General features: G+C 55.0%; 1 protein-coding gene across 1 annotated transcript in view; it reads right to left on the bottom strand.

Moving 5' to 3' along the window:
• Positions 1–4848: 4848 nt before the first annotated feature.
• Positions 4849–20729, bottom strand: part of CSPG4 (chondroitin sulfate proteoglycan 4) — a 35671-nt gene continuing 19790 nt past the window's right edge. The window contains exons 3-10 of the mRNA XM_016144097.2: positions 15833–19369; positions 14231–14713; positions 13725–13901; positions 11929–12127; positions 11715–11849; positions 11445–11602; positions 7873–8056; positions 4849–7575 (exon numbers count right to left, since the gene is read on the bottom strand). Of these exons, the coding sequence (XP_015999583.2) occupies positions 5741–7575; positions 7873–8056; positions 11445–11602; positions 11715–11849; positions 11929–12127; positions 13725–13901; positions 14231–14713; positions 15833–19369 (6708 nt within the window). The 3' untranslated portion in view covers positions 4849–5740. The remainder of the gene's footprint in view (positions 7576–7872; positions 8057–11444; positions 11603–11714; positions 11850–11928; positions 12128–13724; positions 13902–14230; positions 14714–15832; positions 19370–20729) is intronic.

Genomic DNA, 20729 nt, shown 5'->3' with positions numbered 1-20729 from the left:
TGACAATCAATCCTCTAAGGTTGGGACTTTGCACTCCCCGATTGCATGCAGGGTCCTGCAGGTGGAGTAGCAGTGGGTACACCCTTGGCTCCACTTTGCTCCTTGCCCCTAAAAGTTGGATCAGATGAGCCCTGCAGTGGTTAGACTAGCTTGCATAAGAGATTCCGAGGAGGGACTATAAGGCAGAAGGAGGCCAAATGTGGGGGCACTCTGGGTTGTCCCCTCCCCCTGCCCCATTTAATTGACTTTGATTCTATCTGTGGTGGGCTCCCATGTATGATTTAGTGAAAGTGGCAGAAGCCCATGGGTTTTCTGAGCAAATAGACTTTGAGTGCTCGGGTAGGAAGTAGCCATGGTTGAGAAGGGAGAGAGAGAAGTGAGCTCTGAAGTCTGGAAAGGACAGTTTAAACCTGCTCCTTAGAAACTTAGGGCCTGAGGTCAGGTCTGCTTGTGTCCTGAAAGGGATCTGGGAACCAGAGCAGTGATTGGAAGCCCAGCCAGCACCCCTGGGGAGCCAGAGTAGCAACTCAGGAAGGAGGTCTGGATGAGATTCCTTGTTAGAGACTTGATCTGTGGGAAGAAAGGGGCTATATTCTGGCAATAGATGTTAATGGAACATCTACTATGCACCTAAACCTGGGCCAAGCTGGCACTGCCCTGGAGAAGCACACAGCATTAGTACAGAGGGCCGGGGACTTAGCGACTTGGAAGTGGAGGGGCATTTGGCACCCCAAAGGCATCACACAGGCTGGAGGCCATGGCTGACATTTGTTCTGAGGGACAGAAGGGATAGTCAGTGTGGCAGCCTCTCTTGTTCCCACCCTCTGTGGGATAGAGAGTCTGGGTAGCCCTCCCCTCCCTCCTTCCTGACCAGGCCTGGCTGGTAACCTGACGGGCAACTTCTCTCTTCTCTGCTGGCTGCTGCTGCTGCTCCACCAAGGGGCAGACAGATGCATTAATTGGTGACCTTGGCTGGATACCTTCCTTTGTCCCTCTCTCTGCAGGTAGGACCCAAAGAGATAGAGCGGGACCCAGGAAGGAAGGACCAGCTGGCTTGCAGAAGGCAAGGTATAGGGGGCTGCAGCACTTTCCAGGGACCCATCTTTGGGAAGTAAGGGCTAGAGTGAGTTGTTCCCTGCAGACCCTCCGTGCTGGATCAGACCCGGCTGCCAGCCCCTTCTCTGCTTCCCTCTTTGTCTCATTGGAGGCCCCTGGAACAGGAACCCCCACATCAGAACCATATCCCCCCAAAAGTGTGGGGTATTTGGGATTTAAAAAGCGTGCAGGGGAGAAGGACAGAGAGCTCAGGGTTAGGTCCATAATAGTAGACGTTTAGTAAACATCTATTGTCTGTGAAGTGAAAGATGAAACCCTGGAACAGAGTCAAGAGGTCTGACCTCTTTCCAGCTGGGTCATTGCCTTCATGTAATCTTGGCCTGGTTCCCGATTCTTCTGGCTCAGTTTCTCCAATCAGAGGTGAGGGGGAGGACTTACGTCGCTGTGTCTTAAACTTTGCCATTTGGTTGTGTTCTAGGTACCTGGGACCTTTTTCAAATGCAGAGGGCAATTTATCAACTTGGGTGGCCTGATATTCCTCATATCCCATAAGCTTCCTGGTGTTGTTGGTCTATGCGCCCTACTTTGAGCAGCAAAAATTTAGACAACTCATTAAATTTGGGCCCTTTGTGATCTCACCAGCCATTAGAAGGAAGCCTTGGATTAGCTCCTGGCTCTGAGCTAAGAGAGTTGTCAGTTCACAGGCTGGGAGCCGGGGAGCTCCTCCAGTTCCCAGCTAGGCTGTGTTTGGGAAGAAAAGTCCTTTCTTTTCTACTGGTTGATTTAACCATGGGCTGCTTTTGTCTTTAGGAGCTCTTAGGACATCTAAAATGTGAAGGAACACAACATAGTCTACCAGTTATCCTTGTGGCCACAGGGGGACTTCTGAGGAGCTGCCGCCCTGTATGAGAACAGTTAAATACTGTACCTCATTGCACTGAGAATGCAAATGTGACCAGGGGGTAAGTTGGGCATTCTCAGCTTTAGGGGCTATAGGTTGCTTCTTCTAGGGAAAGGCCCAACACTCTCTAAGGAGAGAAGGAAGCAGACGGAACCACCTGACCTCCCACTCTGGGCTTCTTCCTCTCATCATCAGCTAGCTCACACTGCTGAGTTAGGATACATATCACAGTGTGGTAGTTACTTATTGGCAGGTCTGGGGCTCTTCAAGGAGGGCTGTGTAGATTCCTATCTGCTTCTCCCACAGCAATTTTGGGGCAAAATGACCTTGCTAACGCCTGACCAATCCTAGTGGTAAACTACACAGGGATGGTGTTATCTGAGAGGACCTAGGATGGGCCAGGGGCTGTGGAGAGAGGAGTCCGGCAAGTCTGGTTTCCATTCTGGCTTCTTCACCCACTTACCAGCCTCCCTCACATGTTATAGCCAGGAAGGGAAGACCTAACCAGAGAACTCTGAGGGGCTGCCCGGGTATCCTCATCCTTTTAAGATTTGGAATCTTTAGGTCTCAGAGGAAGATGCCAGCACTCCTGGCAGTTCCCATTGGTTAAGAGAGGTGGTGGTGGTGGGGACTATTTCTCCTGCTTTGCATTGGAGGATGATGGTTCCAGCTCTGTGGATTTTACAGCTGCCATAGAAACTCTACTTAACAGGCCAGCTTCTAGAATGAAGAGAGGGGTAGACAGGACTTCCAAGCTGGGGACCTGGAATTGAGGCCTCTGTGACACCCCCTTCCCTATTCCCTATACATCCTCTACTACCATCTCTCACCCTGTGGGACACTTCCCAGCTCTGCTGATATCAGCTTGGGTCCCTGGATGGTCAGGACATCTTGGCCCTTGGCTTAATGTGGACAGCTCCTGGGACTGTGGGAAGGCCACAGACAAGGAGCATATATATATCCCTAAAGTTTGTGTGTGCACATATATCTGAAGGTGCTCAGCTGTTCGCACAAGTGCACATTGTGTGTGTGTGTGTGTATGTGTGTGTGCGTGAGAGAGAGGGTGAGAGGTTCCCAGACATTCCTGATCACCTGTGTACAGATTGGCTTCTATCTTCAGTGCCTCGAAAGAGAGCTGACTCCTGAACAGAAGGTTTGGTCAGTTATTTTGCAAAGTGGATAGCAACTCTCTTAAGCTGAAGTTTGCAAGATTCTGGCAGAGCTGCTAGCATAATGCCAGACCATTGTCCAGTAGCATCTTAGAGAATCAGGAGTAGTGTCAATCTGTGCCAGCTCACTGGGGGAAGGGTAGGCCAGCCTGTGTGACAGAAAGGGTAGCGTCAGTCCTCTGGGGGAAATCTAAGCTGAAGCTAGGTCCTACCTGGTGGGTCTATCACCCTCGTCTTGGCTTACATTTCCAAGGAAGCTGGTTGCCCTGGGTAGAGACTGGCTCTGGATATCAGGGCCCTGAGGATCCAGTCCTGGGCTCTTGGGAAGGGCATGGCAGAGCATGGGGTGTGGTGCGGAAACACCCTTGGCAGGGCCCTCTGTGAGACTGGCCTGGAGGGTGCTGAAGAGACAGGATTTATGAAAGGAAGTCAGGCTGGGATTGTGAGCTTCAGGTGTGGAGCAATCTCTGTGGGGTCCCCACCCATGGGCCCTGGCCACTGTTGGGAGCAGGCTTTTCAGTGTGGCAATAAGAGCTGGCTGGCCCTAGAGGTCTGATCTGCTCTACTGCTGCCTTGCTGTGTGTGACTCTAGAGAACCTGCTGCCCTCTCTGACTCTCAGTCTCCCCGTGGTCCTCTGAGGGCCCTTGCAGCAGTGGTACACCAAAATTCCGGGTGTCCTGCCGGAATTTCTGAGAGAGCAGAGATCTAGGAGGCTGGATGGATGCTAAGGTGTGAAGGGCATCACAGAGAGGGCTGCCCCAGGGGCAGCCAGTGGGGAGGAAGTGATCTCCTCTCTTGCTCTAGTTCCTGGGTTAGATATTACAGATGTTGAGGCACACAAAAGAGAGGCGACTCTGATCCCCAGACACAGGTCAGCTGGCTGGGGCTCTCCATCCAGTCTGGCTGTGCTCAGGCCCCTGCCCTTCCCTATCTTTCCCCCAGAACTCAAGACACTTCTCATGATTCTTCTGAGAATTTTGACTTGACTTCTAGGGCCTTGAGTAACCCAGAATCTGTGTCCATTGCCCCCGACCCTGGGAGACCCTCAATGGGGAAAGGGCCAGAGGGTGGTAGCTCCTCAGTAACTTATAGAGGGCTGTCTGGAGATCCCGTGTCTCAGTCTCACCCATAACCAAATGACAGCTGCTTGGGCCACACACAGGGACAGCCGGCTTTTCAGAATCCTTGCTGCTTATTCTTGCTTTGAGAAGTAGCCCCTTGGTCATCTTATTGGAAGGGTAAAGACCAGTAGAAATTGTCCTTGTGAAAATTTTCAGGGAGCCAAGGGGAGGTACCTGTGAGCGGTGGTGCCTTAGCCGTCTGCTCAGTACCAGAGTCCAGCCTTGGGGTCCCCATATCACCCTCACTCTCCTCACCTTTGCTGCTCCAACCTTTTGAGAGGTAAGTGGGGAGGGATTGGGCTATGGAGGCCAAAACTCAGGCTAAGAAATCTAGGGCTGGGACTCTGAGTGTCTCTTGGTTTCCTTTTTTTCTTTAAGCTCCTTGGAGAGGGCTCAGCCTACATCTACTAAACCAAAGGGCTCTGGTTCCATCCTACAAAGAGGGGACCGAGATTTGGAAGGGCCCATGTAGTGGAAGTTCAGGGCTTATGTGGCCCTGTTTACTCTGCTGACCGAGGCCCAGTGGGATGGCCTGCCCAGGGTAGTGCAGGCTGCTATGGACAGGGCCCAGGGCATGGTCAGACAAACAACACACAGCTGTCCAGAACCTCCAGAACCGTTTATAAAGGCCTCATGGAGCCAAGTGCTCCCAACAACCTGTCCCCCAGTCCTCAGGGGAGCACAGACTCTATAGTGCCTGTGGCCTCAGACTGCTGTAGGGCCACAGACCCATGCTTGCACTTGCTTAGCCCTCAACCCATCGAGGTGGGAATGAACTGGCCTCAGACCATCCTCCATCCCACACCCCCAGGGGTTCCATCAGTCCTGGCTAGCTCAGCACCATGTTAAATAGCTTCCTTGTAATCCCCCTTAAATAAACCTATCCCCAGAGTACCCCACCCACTCACTTTGCACAGAACATATTATTCTACTGGCTTATGCCTTCTGAGGCTGGAGGGTCTCTCTCCTCCTGCTCTCTGCTCCAGGGAACACCATTTCCCTGAAAGACTAGGGGGAAAAGTTTTTTCTCTCAACCCTGGGGTAGAGACAAGGGGAGGTCTGACTTGGAGGGAACACTCAAGAACCCCTATAAGCCCCCCTCCCCTTTTTTTTCCTTGCCCTCTTAGCAGCCTGGGTCAGGTGTGACTCATCCAAGGTCACAGACCCAGGACCCAGAGTTCTGACCCATGTAGGTGGTTGCTCTGGTTTTGATAACCCAAACTAGCTCCAGGGCAGGGGACTGACTCCTAGCCTGCCTCTGCCCTTGACCCCTTGCAGTTCTCCTGCACGGAGGGAGCTGGGGAGATTCTAGCTCTTGACTCCACTCTGTCCTGGACCCCTGGAACCTCCTCCCAGCATCCTCTACACCTGATGTCCTCAGGTCTCTCTGTCTCTGGGGACACTCAGACAGCACCAGGGCATGGGGGCAGAGGGGCCGGGGCCTGAACAAGTCTGTCCCTGGCCTGATCAGTGTCTGGGTGCAGGCCAGGCCTCACACCCAGTACTGGCCATTTTTGAGAGCAGGGTTGGGTGTCCGGCAGAATTGCAGCAGCTCTGGGTCAGGATGGCCCCCCAGCGGGGGCCCTTGGCCTGACACAGCTGTTAGAGGGATGGCCTGGCCTGGCTCAACCTTGCGGAAAGTCTCTGTGTCGCTGGCTAGACCATTGCGGGGCTTGGCAGCCAGCACCTGGACGTTGTGTTTGCCTGTCTTGTTGCGTTTGTGCAGATAGAAGAGCAGGGGCAAGATGAGTGCCAGGAGCAGGAGAACCAGGCACACGGGGATGATGATGCTGAACATGTTGGCCTCGAGGAAGCCTAGGAAGTTCCCCCTGGCCACGGTGGGCACAGGACTGGAGGCCCTCAGCTCTGGCTTGCCTGTGGGGGTGCTGCTCCCCGGCCTTCCTGTTTCTGTTCGAGCAACTTCAGGTAGACTGAGCAGGGCCACGCTGTAGGTCCGGGCTGCATCATAAGGCTCAGTGGCAAAGTCCAAAGAGGCCACGGCAGGCGGAACGCCCTTTGCCCACAGCTCCAGAATGAGACTGTCGCCTGCAGGGCCAGGGGACCTACCCTTTGGCCTGCCTACCTCCAGTCCCAGCCTTCCATCCTCAAGGTCCTGTTGGGTGAACTGCTCCACAAGCTGGCTGCCCCTGGACTCCATCCTGGCCTGGGGCACACAAACTACACGGCCATGTCGGGGTCCTGCCAGGAGCCGGAAACGGGGCATACTGCCTGTGTGATTGGCCAACTCACCCGCATCTAGAACAGTGGAGTCCAGGCGCAGGGTGGCACCCTGGGGCCATGGCCCACCTGCCCGCACATGCAGCAGAGCCTTTACGGTGATGTTCACTGTGGCTGATGCATTGGCACCCCTGGCCAGTGCCAAGACACTGAAGTGGTCACGGGAGGAGGAGAAGTTGGTGAAAACAAAGACCACCTCACCTTGGTCTACCTGGACCTGACTGAAGGCTGTGGCTGGCTGTCCACCCACCAGGAGATGCCCGTACTGGGGCCCCTGGGTGAGGCGGTATGCAGCATCTGGCTCTTTCCTGTCTGAAACCACCTGGAGCTGCTGCCGACTCAGTGAAGAACGCCCTAAAGCTTGGGGCACCTCTAGGGGTGCCTGCAGCTGCACCTCAATGGTAGATGGCAAGACGTCCACAGTTAAGGACATGGGCAGGGGTGGACTGACCCCATCAGATACAGTCAGCTGGAGGATACCTGCCACACTGCTCCCATTGGCCACGAAGGCTAGCCGCCCTGCATCCACGTCAGCCTGTGTGAAGCGGCTCACAGGTCCTGCAATAGCCCCTGCCAGGCTCAGGAAGCCATTGTGGGGTGCTCGCTGCACTTTATACTCAATCTCCCCAGGAGCTGAGTCTGGGTCCACCACACTCAGCTGGGCCCGGGAGATGGAGCCGCGGGAGCCTCGGGTGAGCCGGAGTGGGATGGAGGCCTGTGGCTGAGGTGGCCGTTCATTCACATCCCGCACTATGATGGCGAAGGCCTCTGACGTTTGGGGTCCCGTCAAAGAGGCCCCTGCCGGCCCCTGGAGGTGAGCACGGAAGCGGAAGCCATCTGGCTGAGTGCCCCCACCACCATGGGCATATACCAGCTGCCCTGCAGCCAGCTCCGACTGCAGGAAGTGGGGCTGCCCAGCATGGAGGGGCTCCTCGGATACTAGCAGCTGCCCCCTGGTGGGGAACTGCGTAATCTGGAAAAGCACATCGTACTCTGGGCGCTGGGGCGATGGAACGCTGGCTAGGAGATTGGAGGCATCGAGGGCAGCTCTGGTGATCTTGGTGCGCTGGCCTTCAGGGACCCAGAGACCTGGGGGTGGAACACAGGCTATGAAGGTCAAGTCCACTGAGGGAAGAGCCATGGACCCTTAGACCAGGGCCCCCAAAGCAAGGTTTGCCTCCCTCCTCAGACTAGGTATCCTATGATGGGGCTCAGAGTTCCTGGGAGGACAAGGACCATGTGTCCTCTCTGACCTCAAAGCCTCTCTACCTGCCTGTCCTCCCTATAACTTCCTGGGTCCTGGAGGCTGATCTAGGCTTTGTGTCCCTACCTCTCTGGGTCTTTCTCAATGTCTCCCTAATTTTGCCAGCCCATCATGCTATTCACCTTTGTTCTTCCAGAGGCGGCTGGGGTGCCGGGGACAGGCAGCCTCAAAAGACACAGTCACAGCAAGGGTAGCAGTCACATCAGGGGCAGGGGGCGAAGCCAGCCGTAGCTCCAGGGCATCATGGGCCTCCCAGAAGGGCTCGGAGGGCATCTTGTGCTCATAGAGAACATTCTCAGCATACACCTGCAGGGAGACCCCATCACTAGGATGAGAGGGAGGTCTAGACCTGTGCCCAGAAGCCCCCTCCCAGGCTGGGACCAGCACTGGGCACTCCGGTTCCACCCTCGCTTGACCAGCCTCACTCCAGGCTCTCCTGGCTGTGACCACTTCTATGTCTGTTACCCTCACCCTCCCTCACTGTCTCAATGGGTCACCACTAGGCAGTCATGTGGCAGTGAAGAGCCGGGCTCTGCAGCCAGATGCTTGTGTCAAATCTGGGTTCTGCCGTGCTGGGCAAATCTCTCTGAGTCTCTGGGGAAAGGAATACTCTGCTTGTGCTTCTCTCAACAGAAGTGCCCCCTCTTTGCACTGATTCCTGCCCCTCTTGCTTAGGAAAGGCACTTTTACTGTCTTATTTCTCCTATAGCATCAATTTCCCCCCAAATAGTTCATTTCCATCGTTATGCAACCATGCTATTCTTCTGTCTTAAAGAAAAAACTCTTGACTTTTCCCACCAACATCCGCCACTCCCCCACCCTACCTCTTGCTGTTCTTTGCAGCAAAACTCAAAAAAAAAAAAAAAAAAAAAAAAAAAAAAAGATAGCCCTCATGCTGCCCTAGGCACACTCCACCTAGGCTTTGCTCCTGTTCTGGCCAGGGGGACCAGTGGCTTCCGTGTTGTTAGATCCAGTGGTTGGTTCTTAAGACTCATCTCACCTGCCCAGCAGCATTTATCACGTAAGCATCCTTTGCTCTATGCAACCTTGTTTCTAGGATGGCCTGCTGTCTTAGTTTTCTGCCTTACTAGTTGCTTCTTCACAGATTCTCTTGTTGGTCCTTTCTCTTCTCCTTAACGTCTATAGCTTGACCTTGAAACTCTTCTCCATCTACAGGTGCACCCCATGTGCTCTCTCATTAGTCCTCAATGTCAGTAATGCAGATGACCACCGTATTTATATTTCCTGTCTGGATTGCTCTTTCCTGAACCCCAGCCTCTCATATCCACCTGCTTTCTTGACAACTCCGTGTGGATGTATAATGGCCATCTCAAACTCCACATGTGTCATGTGGACTCCTGACCTGCCTACCTCTCTGTCCTCTCACTGTGTGGGACAGACAGCAGCTCTGTTCCCCCAGTGGCTCAAACCAAATTTTGGCATTATCCCTGACTGCCCTCCTCCCACATCCCATCATCTCTGGCCTGGATTATTGCTATAGCCTCCTAACTGCGGCCCAGCTGGTCCCTGCTCCCCTCCCCGTATAAATTGTTCTTAACACAAAAGCCACAGTGAGCCTTTGAAAAGTAGGGTTATGTCACTTGCTCAGATAGTGCAATAGCCCACCATTTGACCATAGAGACCGGTTGTGATCCTGTTACCCCTGTGACCTCACCTCTAACCACTCCTCCCACCAGCAACTCCAGTTTAGCTAAGGTTGTCGGAACACGAGGCATAGTCTTCACTTCCATAAAAAAATAAGTTCCTTTCCCTTTCTGACCCAAGTGTGTCCTCTTGGCTTATCTTTTGTTTTCCCCTTTTAGGAGACACAGAACTATTTTCCTTTTCTCAGAAAAACAGGACTTGCGCAATAGTAAGATGGAAACTGACTGGTGAGGGAGACTGGTGAACTGGGGAGCACATTCTAAAAGGCGAGCACAGATCTGTCGAAAGGGGTGGTAGAGGCGGCTTCTCATCTGATTGACATAAGAGGTAGCACAGGCCTTTTCAGAAACTAGAAATTGGGTTTTTTGGTGACCACAAATTAAAGGTTGTATGTTGACCATTAATTTAAAAATATTAAATACATTATGCAGGCCAGGTAAAACACATCTGTGGGCCAGATGTGCCCTACAAGGACTGCCAGTTGTAACCTTTGGCCCAGGCTGAAGGGTGAGCAGGAAGGAAATGGAGACTCTCTGGGAGTGGGGGTGGGAGGCTGGATGCCTGGGTATGGGAGCATCTGTGGGTGAGAGGGGTCTGGTTGAGGGCAGGGCAAATCGCAAGCAAGGTGGCGAGAAGTCTTTGAGATCTGAGAGCAAGCAATGTCCTCTGGTGAAAGAATTCCGGTTCAGCTAGGGCTGTCTGAACACCAGGCATAGTCTTCACTTCCATAACAATCAGAAGGCATAGTTCTGGCTTTGTCTCTTTCTAGCCATGTGCTCTGAAGTCACCTGACCTCTGTGAGCCTTAGTTTCCGCATCTGCAAAATGAGGACACTTGTTCTTTGCCCCACCCAGCTCAGAGTATTGTGGAGCAGTGGTGATGTCAGACACCACCCAGTCGTGTCCTGCCTGCTTCACCAAGGTGGGACTGGTCTCTGCCATGCAGTCTTTTCCCAGCTTCCCTGTGTGGCACTGTCAGCCTGCCTCCTGGTGGTCATTCAACCTGGTCCTGCAGATTGCTGGGGTTTGGAGGAAGCACTGTAGGGTAAGGGAGGGGCTCTGAAGGCTTGGTTCCGTTCCCTCCTCCTTCCTGGGCATCCGATGTCAAAGGCTCCCTGGGACTCAGGGTGCACAGCTGCTGCAACCACCATCCTGCTGAATATTTCATTGTAGGAAGTGGGCAGCAAGGAGGCCATAGCAGAAGCCAGGGCTCTGGGAGAACAGAGAACCCAGGCCCAGGTGATGTTGATGTGAGAGACTTAGGAAACATTTTCCTACCCCCATATAAGCCACCTCCTTTCCTGAGGCCTAAAAGCTCTCCACTCACTCTGCCTTTGGGGAGAGCACCTCCAGCATATAGAAGGGGCGTTAAGTGAAGGCTCCTGGCGGTGGTCCACTTAGCACAGAGCTCTGTGATCTCAGGAAGGTCTGAGAGTTTACTGGTGGCCTCCGGTGTGCTCTGGGTTAGCTAAGCCCAGAAGCTGCTGTGATAGATAGATGGAAGTCTCACTCTGAGATCGATCTACTCAGCTGCCTTCTGTCCACTCACATGCTCCTAGGACCTGCTCTGCTTCTCGTTGGTTCTTGACCTAAGCCTCAGGCTCATACCTCCGTCCACAGGTCCAACAGCTGCCTTCACCTCAAACTCTACCCCCTTAGCCAAGCATTGCCCCTCACCAGCCACGGGTATACTAGTGTCCCCCATGCACTGTAACCTTTCTAGCCCCTAGGGCCCAACCGCAGCTAGCTTCTGGAAGCCAAACCCCAGGACCTGACCTTTGCTCTGGACCCCTGTCACCCTGACCTCCTGCATCCTTCTCCCTCACCATGGAACACTAAACCCCATTTGCCCTACCAGCCTGGTGGCTCCTAGAGGGCAGGACATGCAGCCTGGACCATGTGGGGCCCAGGGTGTGTCTGCTGCCAACAATGATGGAGCTGGTACCCATGTCTGTGAGTGTGTCCATGGCAGAGTAGGCACCTGAAACTGTATCTATCTGAGCTGTGGCTGTAGAGAGTTGGGCCCTTACCTCAGCCTGAGTGAAGTTCACCAGGGCCTCCTCAGTGAGGGCGTGGAACAGCCGGCCAAGCTGGGGACCCCGCACCACCCAGTAAAACAGGTGGTGGGGGTCAGTGCCTGTGCTGGAGCTGGCTCTCAGGCTCTGGCTGCTGAGTGGCTGGACAGACCCTGTGAGAGGCAAAAGAGGCCTGTCAACTTTTGACCAGGAGCCAGGGCAAGGCCTGTGACTGCTGGAGAAGCAGCTTGACTCATGTGTGTCACCCATACTTGGCAGACCCACCTGGGCAGACGGTCAGCGTCTGGCTGCCTTCCAGTGAGAGCAGCAGCTGCTTCTGGGCTGTCACACGGAAGAAATGTCCAGGGGAAGTGTGCTCTCCATCAGAGAGGCTGAAGTGAAAGCCTCCATCCAGGGCTCCTAAGGATGAGTGGAGTTGGGTCTCACTGGTTCATGGTGACACCTCATTCTCAGGGCGTCCCCACCTCTCAGCACTCACCTCTGTGTGAGAACGACACGAGCCCACTGTCCAGCTGGGCCTGTGTGAAGCTGTGAACCTCAGTGCCCAGCGCCGTCTGCAGCACTACCTGTCCATTGCTGGGCTGCTCGATGGTGTAGATCAGGTCCTTGGGCTCTGAGTCGCTGTCTGTGCCCCTAAGGGCTGTTGTAGGGATGGGCACAGTGGTCCCCTCCCACATCTGGGGACACAGGCCGGTAAAGGTTCTGCCCCCATGGATGGCATCGAGGCCCGTGCCATTCTGGGCTCTCCTGCACAAAGGGCCTCACCCCATTCACCTTTCTCTATTACCCCGGGGCCCCCATTCCCAGGCTCCCTGCTCCCATCTGTCCTAATCCTTACTGTCCCTCAAGGATAGCTCATGTCCCCCTATCTCAGAAAGCTCCCAGCTCTTACTCTCACAGGCTTCTCAGCCCTCAGATATCCTCAAACCTGACCAACGGCTCTGCTGATCTGGTTCTGTCTCACTGGCAGGGCAGGAACCTCCCTCAGACCCTTCGTCGTGAGCCTGGACACAGGCTGGGCACACTATGGGAGTGGTGATTTTTGCCTGCCTAGGATACTTAGAAATGGGCTCCCCTTCTAGGTGAGGGAGTGGATGAGGCAGAGAGCTGGAGAGGCTGATGGCTGGCCACCATCTTCAGCACTGAAGCAGCACTGGAATGAGGGCAATCACAAGCCCCAAGAAGGTGAGTGAGGGGTGCCTGGGTGCAGGTAGCCCTTCCCCATGCTCAGACTGAAGGGGAACCCCCTCGGGCCTCTCTACTGCCAGCAGGGCAGGATTCCTGTACTCAGAGTCCTGTTACATGTCCTGCTGTGTCAGCAGATTGTGAACAATATTGGGCAGGGGCTCTCATACCCGGAGAACCATGCCCTCTGGGATTCCTGGGCTCCTTCCCCCAACGCCAGGCTGACCCTGGTGGGAGCTCTAGAAGAAAGGACACAATGTATAGAAGCTCTCAGCAGGAAAACAGTGGACAGCACCACCTTGTGGCTAAGCTGCCACCTAGCACCACCTGCCTTTGGTCCTAGTGCAGCCCTTAGCCTCTACCTCAACTTCTGCTAGCCTGCCCGCCACTGGGCTGCTCTCCAGAGGTACATCCTATACCACAAAAATGCTCAGTGCTCACATCACAGACAGCTGTCAGCCCTCTTGGGAAGACTTCCACAGCTCTTGCTGACCTATATCCACATCCTAGAAGTTAGTATTCAAGGCCCTGGCCATCCACTATCTTGATGGGTGGCCTTGGTCAAGCCACGCCCTTTCTGTTCCAACAGTAACCACTTTTGTTAACGTAAAGAAGTTTTGTCACCTATCTGGGCTTCAACTTCCACCTCTGCTGAATGGGGGTACCACTGCTGTGCAGTGGTGTAAGGGACAGGGGCTTGGGGATCCAAGCTGTAGCCTTCACTTACTGGGGCTGGAAGTAGGGAGCTTAATGCTCCCCACCTGGAGTCTACCCTTAAGAGCTTGAAAGAACTTTCTCCAGGAGTTCTGGTCCTGAACCACAGAAAAAAATCTCCTGTTGAAGAGAAGAGCAAGGCCAAGCCTGACCATTCATGAGGCTGCCTACTATATTTATAAGTGTCCAAGAACAAAGCATCACACCTGTGTTCTATTTTCAGGACAATAGCTTTTCTCTCTTGCCAACAAACTAGTGGGGCATGTAGCAGTGTCCCTATTTCAAGGAGGAGGAAGCTGAGGCTCAGAGGGGTGTGTGGTGTGCTGGGTCTCTCTCCAGGAAGGGAGGTGGGAGGCAGTCCTAGAATGCTCTTACCTGCAGGCCTGTGTTTGTGGTGAGAATGGGGGGTTGGTCATTGACAGGCAGGATGGTGACGATGAAGGCCACGGGATGGCTCTGGCGGTCCGACTCTGAGGCATTAGCCACTAGGACGAAGCTGTCTTTCCGTGTCTCACTCCCATCATGCACATAGCGGATCAGCTGCTGTTCCACCTGCAGGCAGGCCCCAGGGGTGGAGGTCAGGCCAAGCACCCTTTGTGCTCTGCCCCTGTGCAAAGGAGAGCCTCAGAGCTTCAGTTTCTGCAGGTAGGGGACAAACCTTTCTTCCAGAGTGAAGGAATGAAGGAGTGAAGGAAATGGGGATAGTAATTTCTATCTGTCCAGTGAAGAAGGAATGAGCTCAGGCACCTAAAGCAGAGGTGCTCTATAAAGTGGGCTCCCTGCCTCTTCTCTGTACATATACCTAAACTGGGTGTCTCTAGGGCTCTCCCACTCTGCCCCCAGATCTGAGCTGCACCTCTGGGGCCTCCGTGACAGCATACCTCTTTCCAGGAGAAGATGCTGAGGGTCCGGTCTTGAGGGCCTTCCTCTCTTCGCAGGGCCCCATGTTGGGGTGGTTCTAGAACCTGCAGGTCAAGGCCTGGCAGCGTGGGGAAGTAGGACCCAGTGATGCGGAGCAGTGGAGGGGCCAGAGTGCGGGTGCCACCCTCGGGGACACTAAAGTTCTGGGCCTCCAGTGGGATGGCAGCAGGCAGCACCTCCAGTTCTACATAGACATCCTTGAGGGGAGCACCCAGGCCTGAGGCCACATCCAGGGAGAAGGCGTCACTCCAGGCCTCAGGGTGGGAGTGCAGGTACAGGACCCTACCCGCGTTCACCGCCTCCTGAGAGAAGCTGTGCACCGGGTCCAGGCTGGTCGGTTCGGCTGCAGTAGTGCCATGGGACAACATCACCAGGTAGCCGGCCCTTGGTGGGGTCTTCACCGAGAACACAATGTCTGCGGGTCGCACTGCTCCCTGGGCTGCCTGATTAAGAGAAGGTCACGGGGACTTGCCAGAGGCACAGAGGGAGGCCGTTGCGTTGTGCCTCTGAGACACGCACTCTGAGATGTATACAATTACTCATCCTCAGATTCAGTGACACAGACATACAATCTCATCACAGTGACATGTGGACAGAGACACACAGTTGTTTCACATGTGCGCGCCCGCACACACACGCTACCCCCGCCCCCACTATTGCCACTCCTCACTGCCAGAGGGCGCCCCACATCCTTTTTAGAGCACAGACTGACACTCCCGAGCTTGTAGACCCAGATCTAGACTAAGGGCTGCTGGGTGCTCCCTCACCTGGTGGTCCAGCCACAAAAGGATACACATTACCTCGAAACTCACATTCCTGATTCTATGCCTTTGCTTGGACTGTTTTTTCATTTCCTTCTATTGAAACTCCAGACTCTTCAAGCCTAGCTCAAATGTGGCCTCCTCCAGGGAAAAGACATCCTGACACCAGATATGCTCAGTCACATTCTGCCCCAAAGTCCAGACAGCCAGAACCAGAAAGGGCTTAGAAATTGACAGCATAGGTGAAGAAGGCCCAGAGAGGGCAAGGGACTGACCTGAGGTCACATGGCATGTCAGTGGGGCTGCTGGGTAGCCTAGGTTGCTCTGTGAGATTCCCAGAGAGTCAGTACCCATCTCCAGACCACAAGTCCTGGTCTGAGGTCTGGGAAAAGAGCTGAGGACAGGGGAGCCTTGGGGATAGACAAGCCTGTCTCCAAGGCTTGTAGTCCTCAAAGTTTGTGCCCACGAAACCCATCAGAGAACTTATAAACTTATTGTTACTAGAATACAGATTCTCAGGCTCTACTTCAGAGATTCTGTAGCCTGGGCGGGTCCCAGGAATCTGCATGCATATGTATGCACACATAATACACAGTCTGCCGTATGTACAACAAACTCCCCAGAAACCCTTGGGCACACAACATGAACATGCACAGGGGTGAACCCAAGGCATGTACACACACCCAACCCAGGAGCCACTACAGGCACAGCTAGAAACATCTAAGCATGCACAGCATGAAGTCTGGATGGAAGGGCCCCTTTTACTCTGCTCATATCCCTGCTCATCCCCCAGCCCTTTACCTCCAGCTGGTCCCTTCTGATCTCAGCTGCCTCCCCCTGGAAGACGTAGATCTTCTTGTGCTGGACCAGGTGCAATGGGGCCAGTGGCTCCTCTAGTGCAATGATCACTTGCAGGGTGGCATCTGTGTGCACAGGCCCTGCCTCCACAGAGAAGACCAGGGTGTCATGGTGGCTGAGGCTGCCGTTGTGACTGTAGAGAATGGCTCCATCCAGCAGGTCCTGCTGAAAGAACTTTGTGGCTGGCTGGCCAGCCCGGAGTAGCTGCCCCCACTGTGGGCCAGCTGTGACATGGTAGTGGACCTCATCCCCACTGCGGATGTCTAGGTTGGTGTCCAGGTGGAGCACGGCTGTGTCAATGGTGCCCTGGCCTCCTTGAGGGACCATAAGGCTGGAGCCATTGGCCACACGGAGGTAGGGCTCAGAGGCCTGTACTTCAAGCAGTGCAGTGGCCTGATGCTGGCCATCAGACACTTGCAGCTGGATCCAGCCACGGTCAGCCCCTGAGTGCATGAATAGGACTCGCCTCTTCCTGAGGTCCTCCTGGGTGAAGCGGTAGATAGGCCGTGTGGGCTCATCCGCAGCCACAATACTGCCAAAGAGGAGGTCCTTGCGGGTCAGCACTAGCTGGGCATCAGCAAAGCCCGAGTCTGCATCACTGAAGGCCACGTCATCTGTAGTGAGCAGCCGCCGCCCACCCCGGGCCACATGGAAGACACGACTGATGGTCTGCACAGGGGCATGGTCATTCACAGGCTGGATGGCCACTCGGAAGACACCCCGTACCTCTTCCCAGGCCATGCCACCGCTGCCCTCACCCTGGCGTGTAGCTACAAATGGGATGTCATCCTCTGTGGTCTCAGAGTCATCATGCTGGTACACCAGCCGACCGTGCAGCAGGTCCTCATTGGTGAAGGATGTCACCATGCTGGTCTTGTCTTGTGCCCCTCGCCATGCCAACTTTCCATGGCGGGGCCGCTCCATGACCTCATAGAGATAGCTGGCACTGTTGAGACTCTTGACAAAGAGGTGGTCAGAGGAGAGGATGGCTTCACCACCCTCAGGCACTGACAGGAGGGTGTTGGTGAGGACGGGAGCATCTGGGTCACCACTGATATGTATGGGGAAGGTGTAGAGCGGGGAGAAGTGTGGTGGAGCTGTGACACGGAAACGGAAGACATCCTCAGCTGCCTCTGAGGCACGTGCTGTGGCCCCATAGGTCACCCGACCGGCCTGCAGATCATCCTGGGTGAAACCCTGACCGTCTGACAGCCTTGTGCCCTGGAGCCGAAGATTACCCTTCCTGGGAGCCTGAACCACCTCATAGTGGAAGGTGGTGGGGCTTGGGCCCGCCTCCTCCAGAGTGGCCTCTAAGTGGGCTGTGGTGAGGGCCTCCTGCCGGGTGTTCTGAGTGTGCAGTGGCTCTAGCCGCAGCAGCCGCACGGTGGCTCTCTGGACTGTCACCATGAAAGACAGATTGCTCAGGGTCTCCTGGCCCACTTGCACCTCCAGGACCAGATTCTCCACTGTGTCCTTGGCACGGTGCTGAGGGTCAGTGCTCAGGTACCTCACACGGCCCTGCTCCACATCCCGCTGGGAGAAAGCCTGTGTGGCCCGCCACTCAGCGCCCTCTGCCCCACCTGCCCCCTGCTTCTGCAGCTCCCCAAACTGCAGGATCTCGGTGACTCGGAACAGCACACTCACGTCCTGTCCCACAGCGTTTGTCTCCACTGACAGGTTGGTGGGCAAGAGAGGTACGGCAGAGCCCTGGGCCAGGTGCAGCCCTGTGTTGTGGCGGACCTGAATGGCTGGCCGGACAGCCACCACCTTCAGTGTAGCGGGGGGGCTGGCCTGCAGCCCGTCACTGACACGGAACATCAGGTCCTGGGTAGGCCCACCACGGTGGGTGTAGACAAGGCTGCCTGCCTCCAGTTCCAGGCAGGAGAACTCTGTTGCTGGCTCTCCAGGCTGGTCTCGGCGCTCCACGAGGTGGCTGGCTGGGGCACCAAGGAGCTGGAAGGTGAGGCCCTCACAGGTGGAGTCTGGGTCATAGGCCTGGAAAACGTCAGGCCCCAGTGGCTTCTGTGTGTGTTCCAGGATCACCATTAGGCTGCCATGTGGGAAGATGATGTGGGGTGGGTCATTGACAGGGTTTATCTGAATGGGCAGAATGTAAGTTTGGCCCCTCCGAAGGCAGGAGGGCACAGTCCCCCGAGCTGTCACTGACACCTCCAGTACCAGTTGATCAGAGGTGTCCTCAGAGCCATCGTGGACAAAGCGGGCCTTGCGGTTCACCACATCCAGGAGGGTAAACATCTGCCGAGTCTGCGCGCCCGGGATGTCCAGCTCTAGTTGGCCATGGCGTGGTCCACGGCTCACACTGAACAATACCTGGGATTTGCGCAGCTCGGCCTCACTCAGGTCCAATGTGGGCTGCACGTGGCGCCACTCAATCCAGGCTGTGCCACCCTCAGCCACCACCAGGGGGTTGATGGTCAGCAGCTGGGTGAAGTTAGCAAAGATAGGAGGCAGCCCCGGTTCAGGCACGCAGGGTTCAGGCAGCTCCATGGCTGGCCAAGCCTCAGGTCCCAGGGCAGAGAAAGCTTCGTAGGGGCCATAGACATCCTCTTCATATTCATCCTCTTCAGGCCTGCAGCCGGCCACCATGTTTCGAGTCAGCATGGCTTCCTGGAGCCCCCACCTCTTGCCATTGACGCTGAGGTCCTCTATGCAGCCCTGCAGTGAGACACTGACAGCTTCTGGTGCTAGGCCCAGGCGGTGTTCCTGGAGATGGCGAGAGGCCCCTGTGTCCAGCCCCCCAAGGAGGAGACTGCCACTTGGCTCCAGGTAGCTGAGGACCCCACGGTTGGAGGTACGTGTTGGGTACTGGTCCACGGAGATTTCTAGCTGGTGAGCATTGATGTGGACACGAACCTCGTGTGGTTGTCCATCGGCCACAGGCATACTATTGTGGAGCAACATCGTGCCCTGGCCCTTCTCGACCACAGCCCGCAGATGGCCCTCAAATACATCCACATAGATGAAGTCCCCATGCCGTCCCCCTGCTTGGAAAGCCAGAGGTGCTTGCTGGCTTCGTGTGGTGAGTGTAAACTCCAGGGTGCCTTCATCCTGAGTGCCCCAGGCAGGGAAGGCAGCCAATGAGTGGGGCCCAGAGAAGCCCAGGGCCACATCGTCACCAGCAGAAAACTCTTCAGCACAGCCTTCATGCACGTCCGGGGTCAGTGGCTGGAGGAGGCTGCGGCCATTCAGGGTGGCTACATGGAGGCAACCCCTCAGGGGCCGGCTGGTTCCCTTCAAGTAGGGCAGGCCCAGGCTCCCAGGACCCCCCACAAAGAGCCCATAGGGGACCTCCAGGGGGATCTTGGGGACTTGGGCTGAGGCGTTGAGGAACCCATCGACTGACAACCTGGCCCAGCCATCTGATACTGTCAGCCCCACAGTGTGGAGGATGGAATCACTCAGCAGTGCCTCTGCTGGGGTCTGTAGCCTCAGCTTCTCCTGGCCTAGGGCGAGTCTGACCTGAGGAGAGATGGAGAAGTGGTAGGTGAGAGGAGCACAGTGAAGCTATCACTTCTGCATAATTGGTTCCCAGGCACACTTGCAGGCCCCAGAGCAGAGGACCCAAGACAAAGGCCTCTCATGCTGCCTCTCTTTCCTGCCTGCCATCTCTTTATTCACCATCCCCTATACTCACCAAAGTGATTTCCATGAGGCCTAGATGGGGTCTGGGTCCTGATATGAGTCAGATGCGGTCCCTGCCCACAAAGAACTGACATCTAGAAGATGTTCTCCTAGACATTCAACCTGAATTTTTTATTCTTTCCCCCTTTCCTTGGGTAAGTGGTGCCATCAAATTCACCCTGGAACACAGCAGATTCTACCCTGGAATCATAGGCACCTGGGAACTCTCTGCTGAGGGTCTTGAGTGGTGACACTGGGGTCACCGAGACAGTCAGGCTCACTGTTCAGGGATGGGAACCCACTCAGAGGCTCTGAGTTGTGAAGTGAAGGGACATCATTGGGGAGAGAAGAGGGACATGGTTCTGTCTCTAGGACATTGACACCAGAACTGGCTCTGGTGCAGTGTTCCCACAACTAGATGGTAGAACAGGTAGTGGCAGAGTAGGGGAACTGAAAGAGCAGAGCACTGAGAACCATGACCTTGGGAGTCCAAATATGAAACACCTCTGTAGGGTGTGGCTTCATAGCATGTCTAAAAGAAGGAAAATCATGACCAGACAATACCAGTCTGTGTTGAACAGTGACACCTAGTGGTTGTGAGAAGCAATATAGCAGCAGATGGACTGATGGATGATTAAGCCATAGTCCCCTCCTGAGTGGGGTGAGCAGATGGCTTTCCCAAATATGGACTAAGACCTCGGCTTCTCAAACTCATCATGGTTAGGGGGAAACCTCAAGAGAGAGCCAGAGGACTCCTTGCTGTGCTGATAAAGCTTGTGGTGACTTGAAGGATTAAAAGGAAAAATGAAGAACCTGTGGCAGTACTGTTATTACTATCATCAACAGACAATGATTGCTGCTATGCAGAAGGATACACAAGGGTGTTGGAGCCCAGGAGAGGGGACCCAGCCCAGGTGAGCACCAGGGAGGAAGGGATGTCCACACTGAGACTTCACAGAGAGGCTGGAGTTAGACAGGTGCAAGGAGTGGGTGAGGCAGGCACCAGGCAGAAGGAGGTGGGACAGAAAAGGTCCAGCAGCAAGAGACCACAGATAACCAGGGAACTGAAAGCTATCAATGTTGTTGGAGCCCAAAGGGAAAGCCAGGTTTGTGGTGAGAAGTGAGGCTGGAGAGCAGGAGGGCAGAGTCATTTTGGGAGGGACTTACGGCTCTAGGACACTACTGTCCACTCACAGTG

This window comes from Rousettus aegyptiacus, unplaced genomic scaffold (genome assembly GCF_014176215.1).
Source record: "Rousettus aegyptiacus isolate mRouAeg1 unplaced genomic scaffold, mRouAeg1.p scaffold_m13_p_3, whole genome shotgun sequence".
In the NCBI taxonomy this organism is placed as follows: Eukaryota; Metazoa; Chordata; class Mammalia; order Chiroptera; family Pteropodidae; genus Rousettus; species Rousettus aegyptiacus.
Note: the sequence above shows the minus strand (reverse complement) of the source record. Positions and strands in the feature narration are given on the sequence as shown.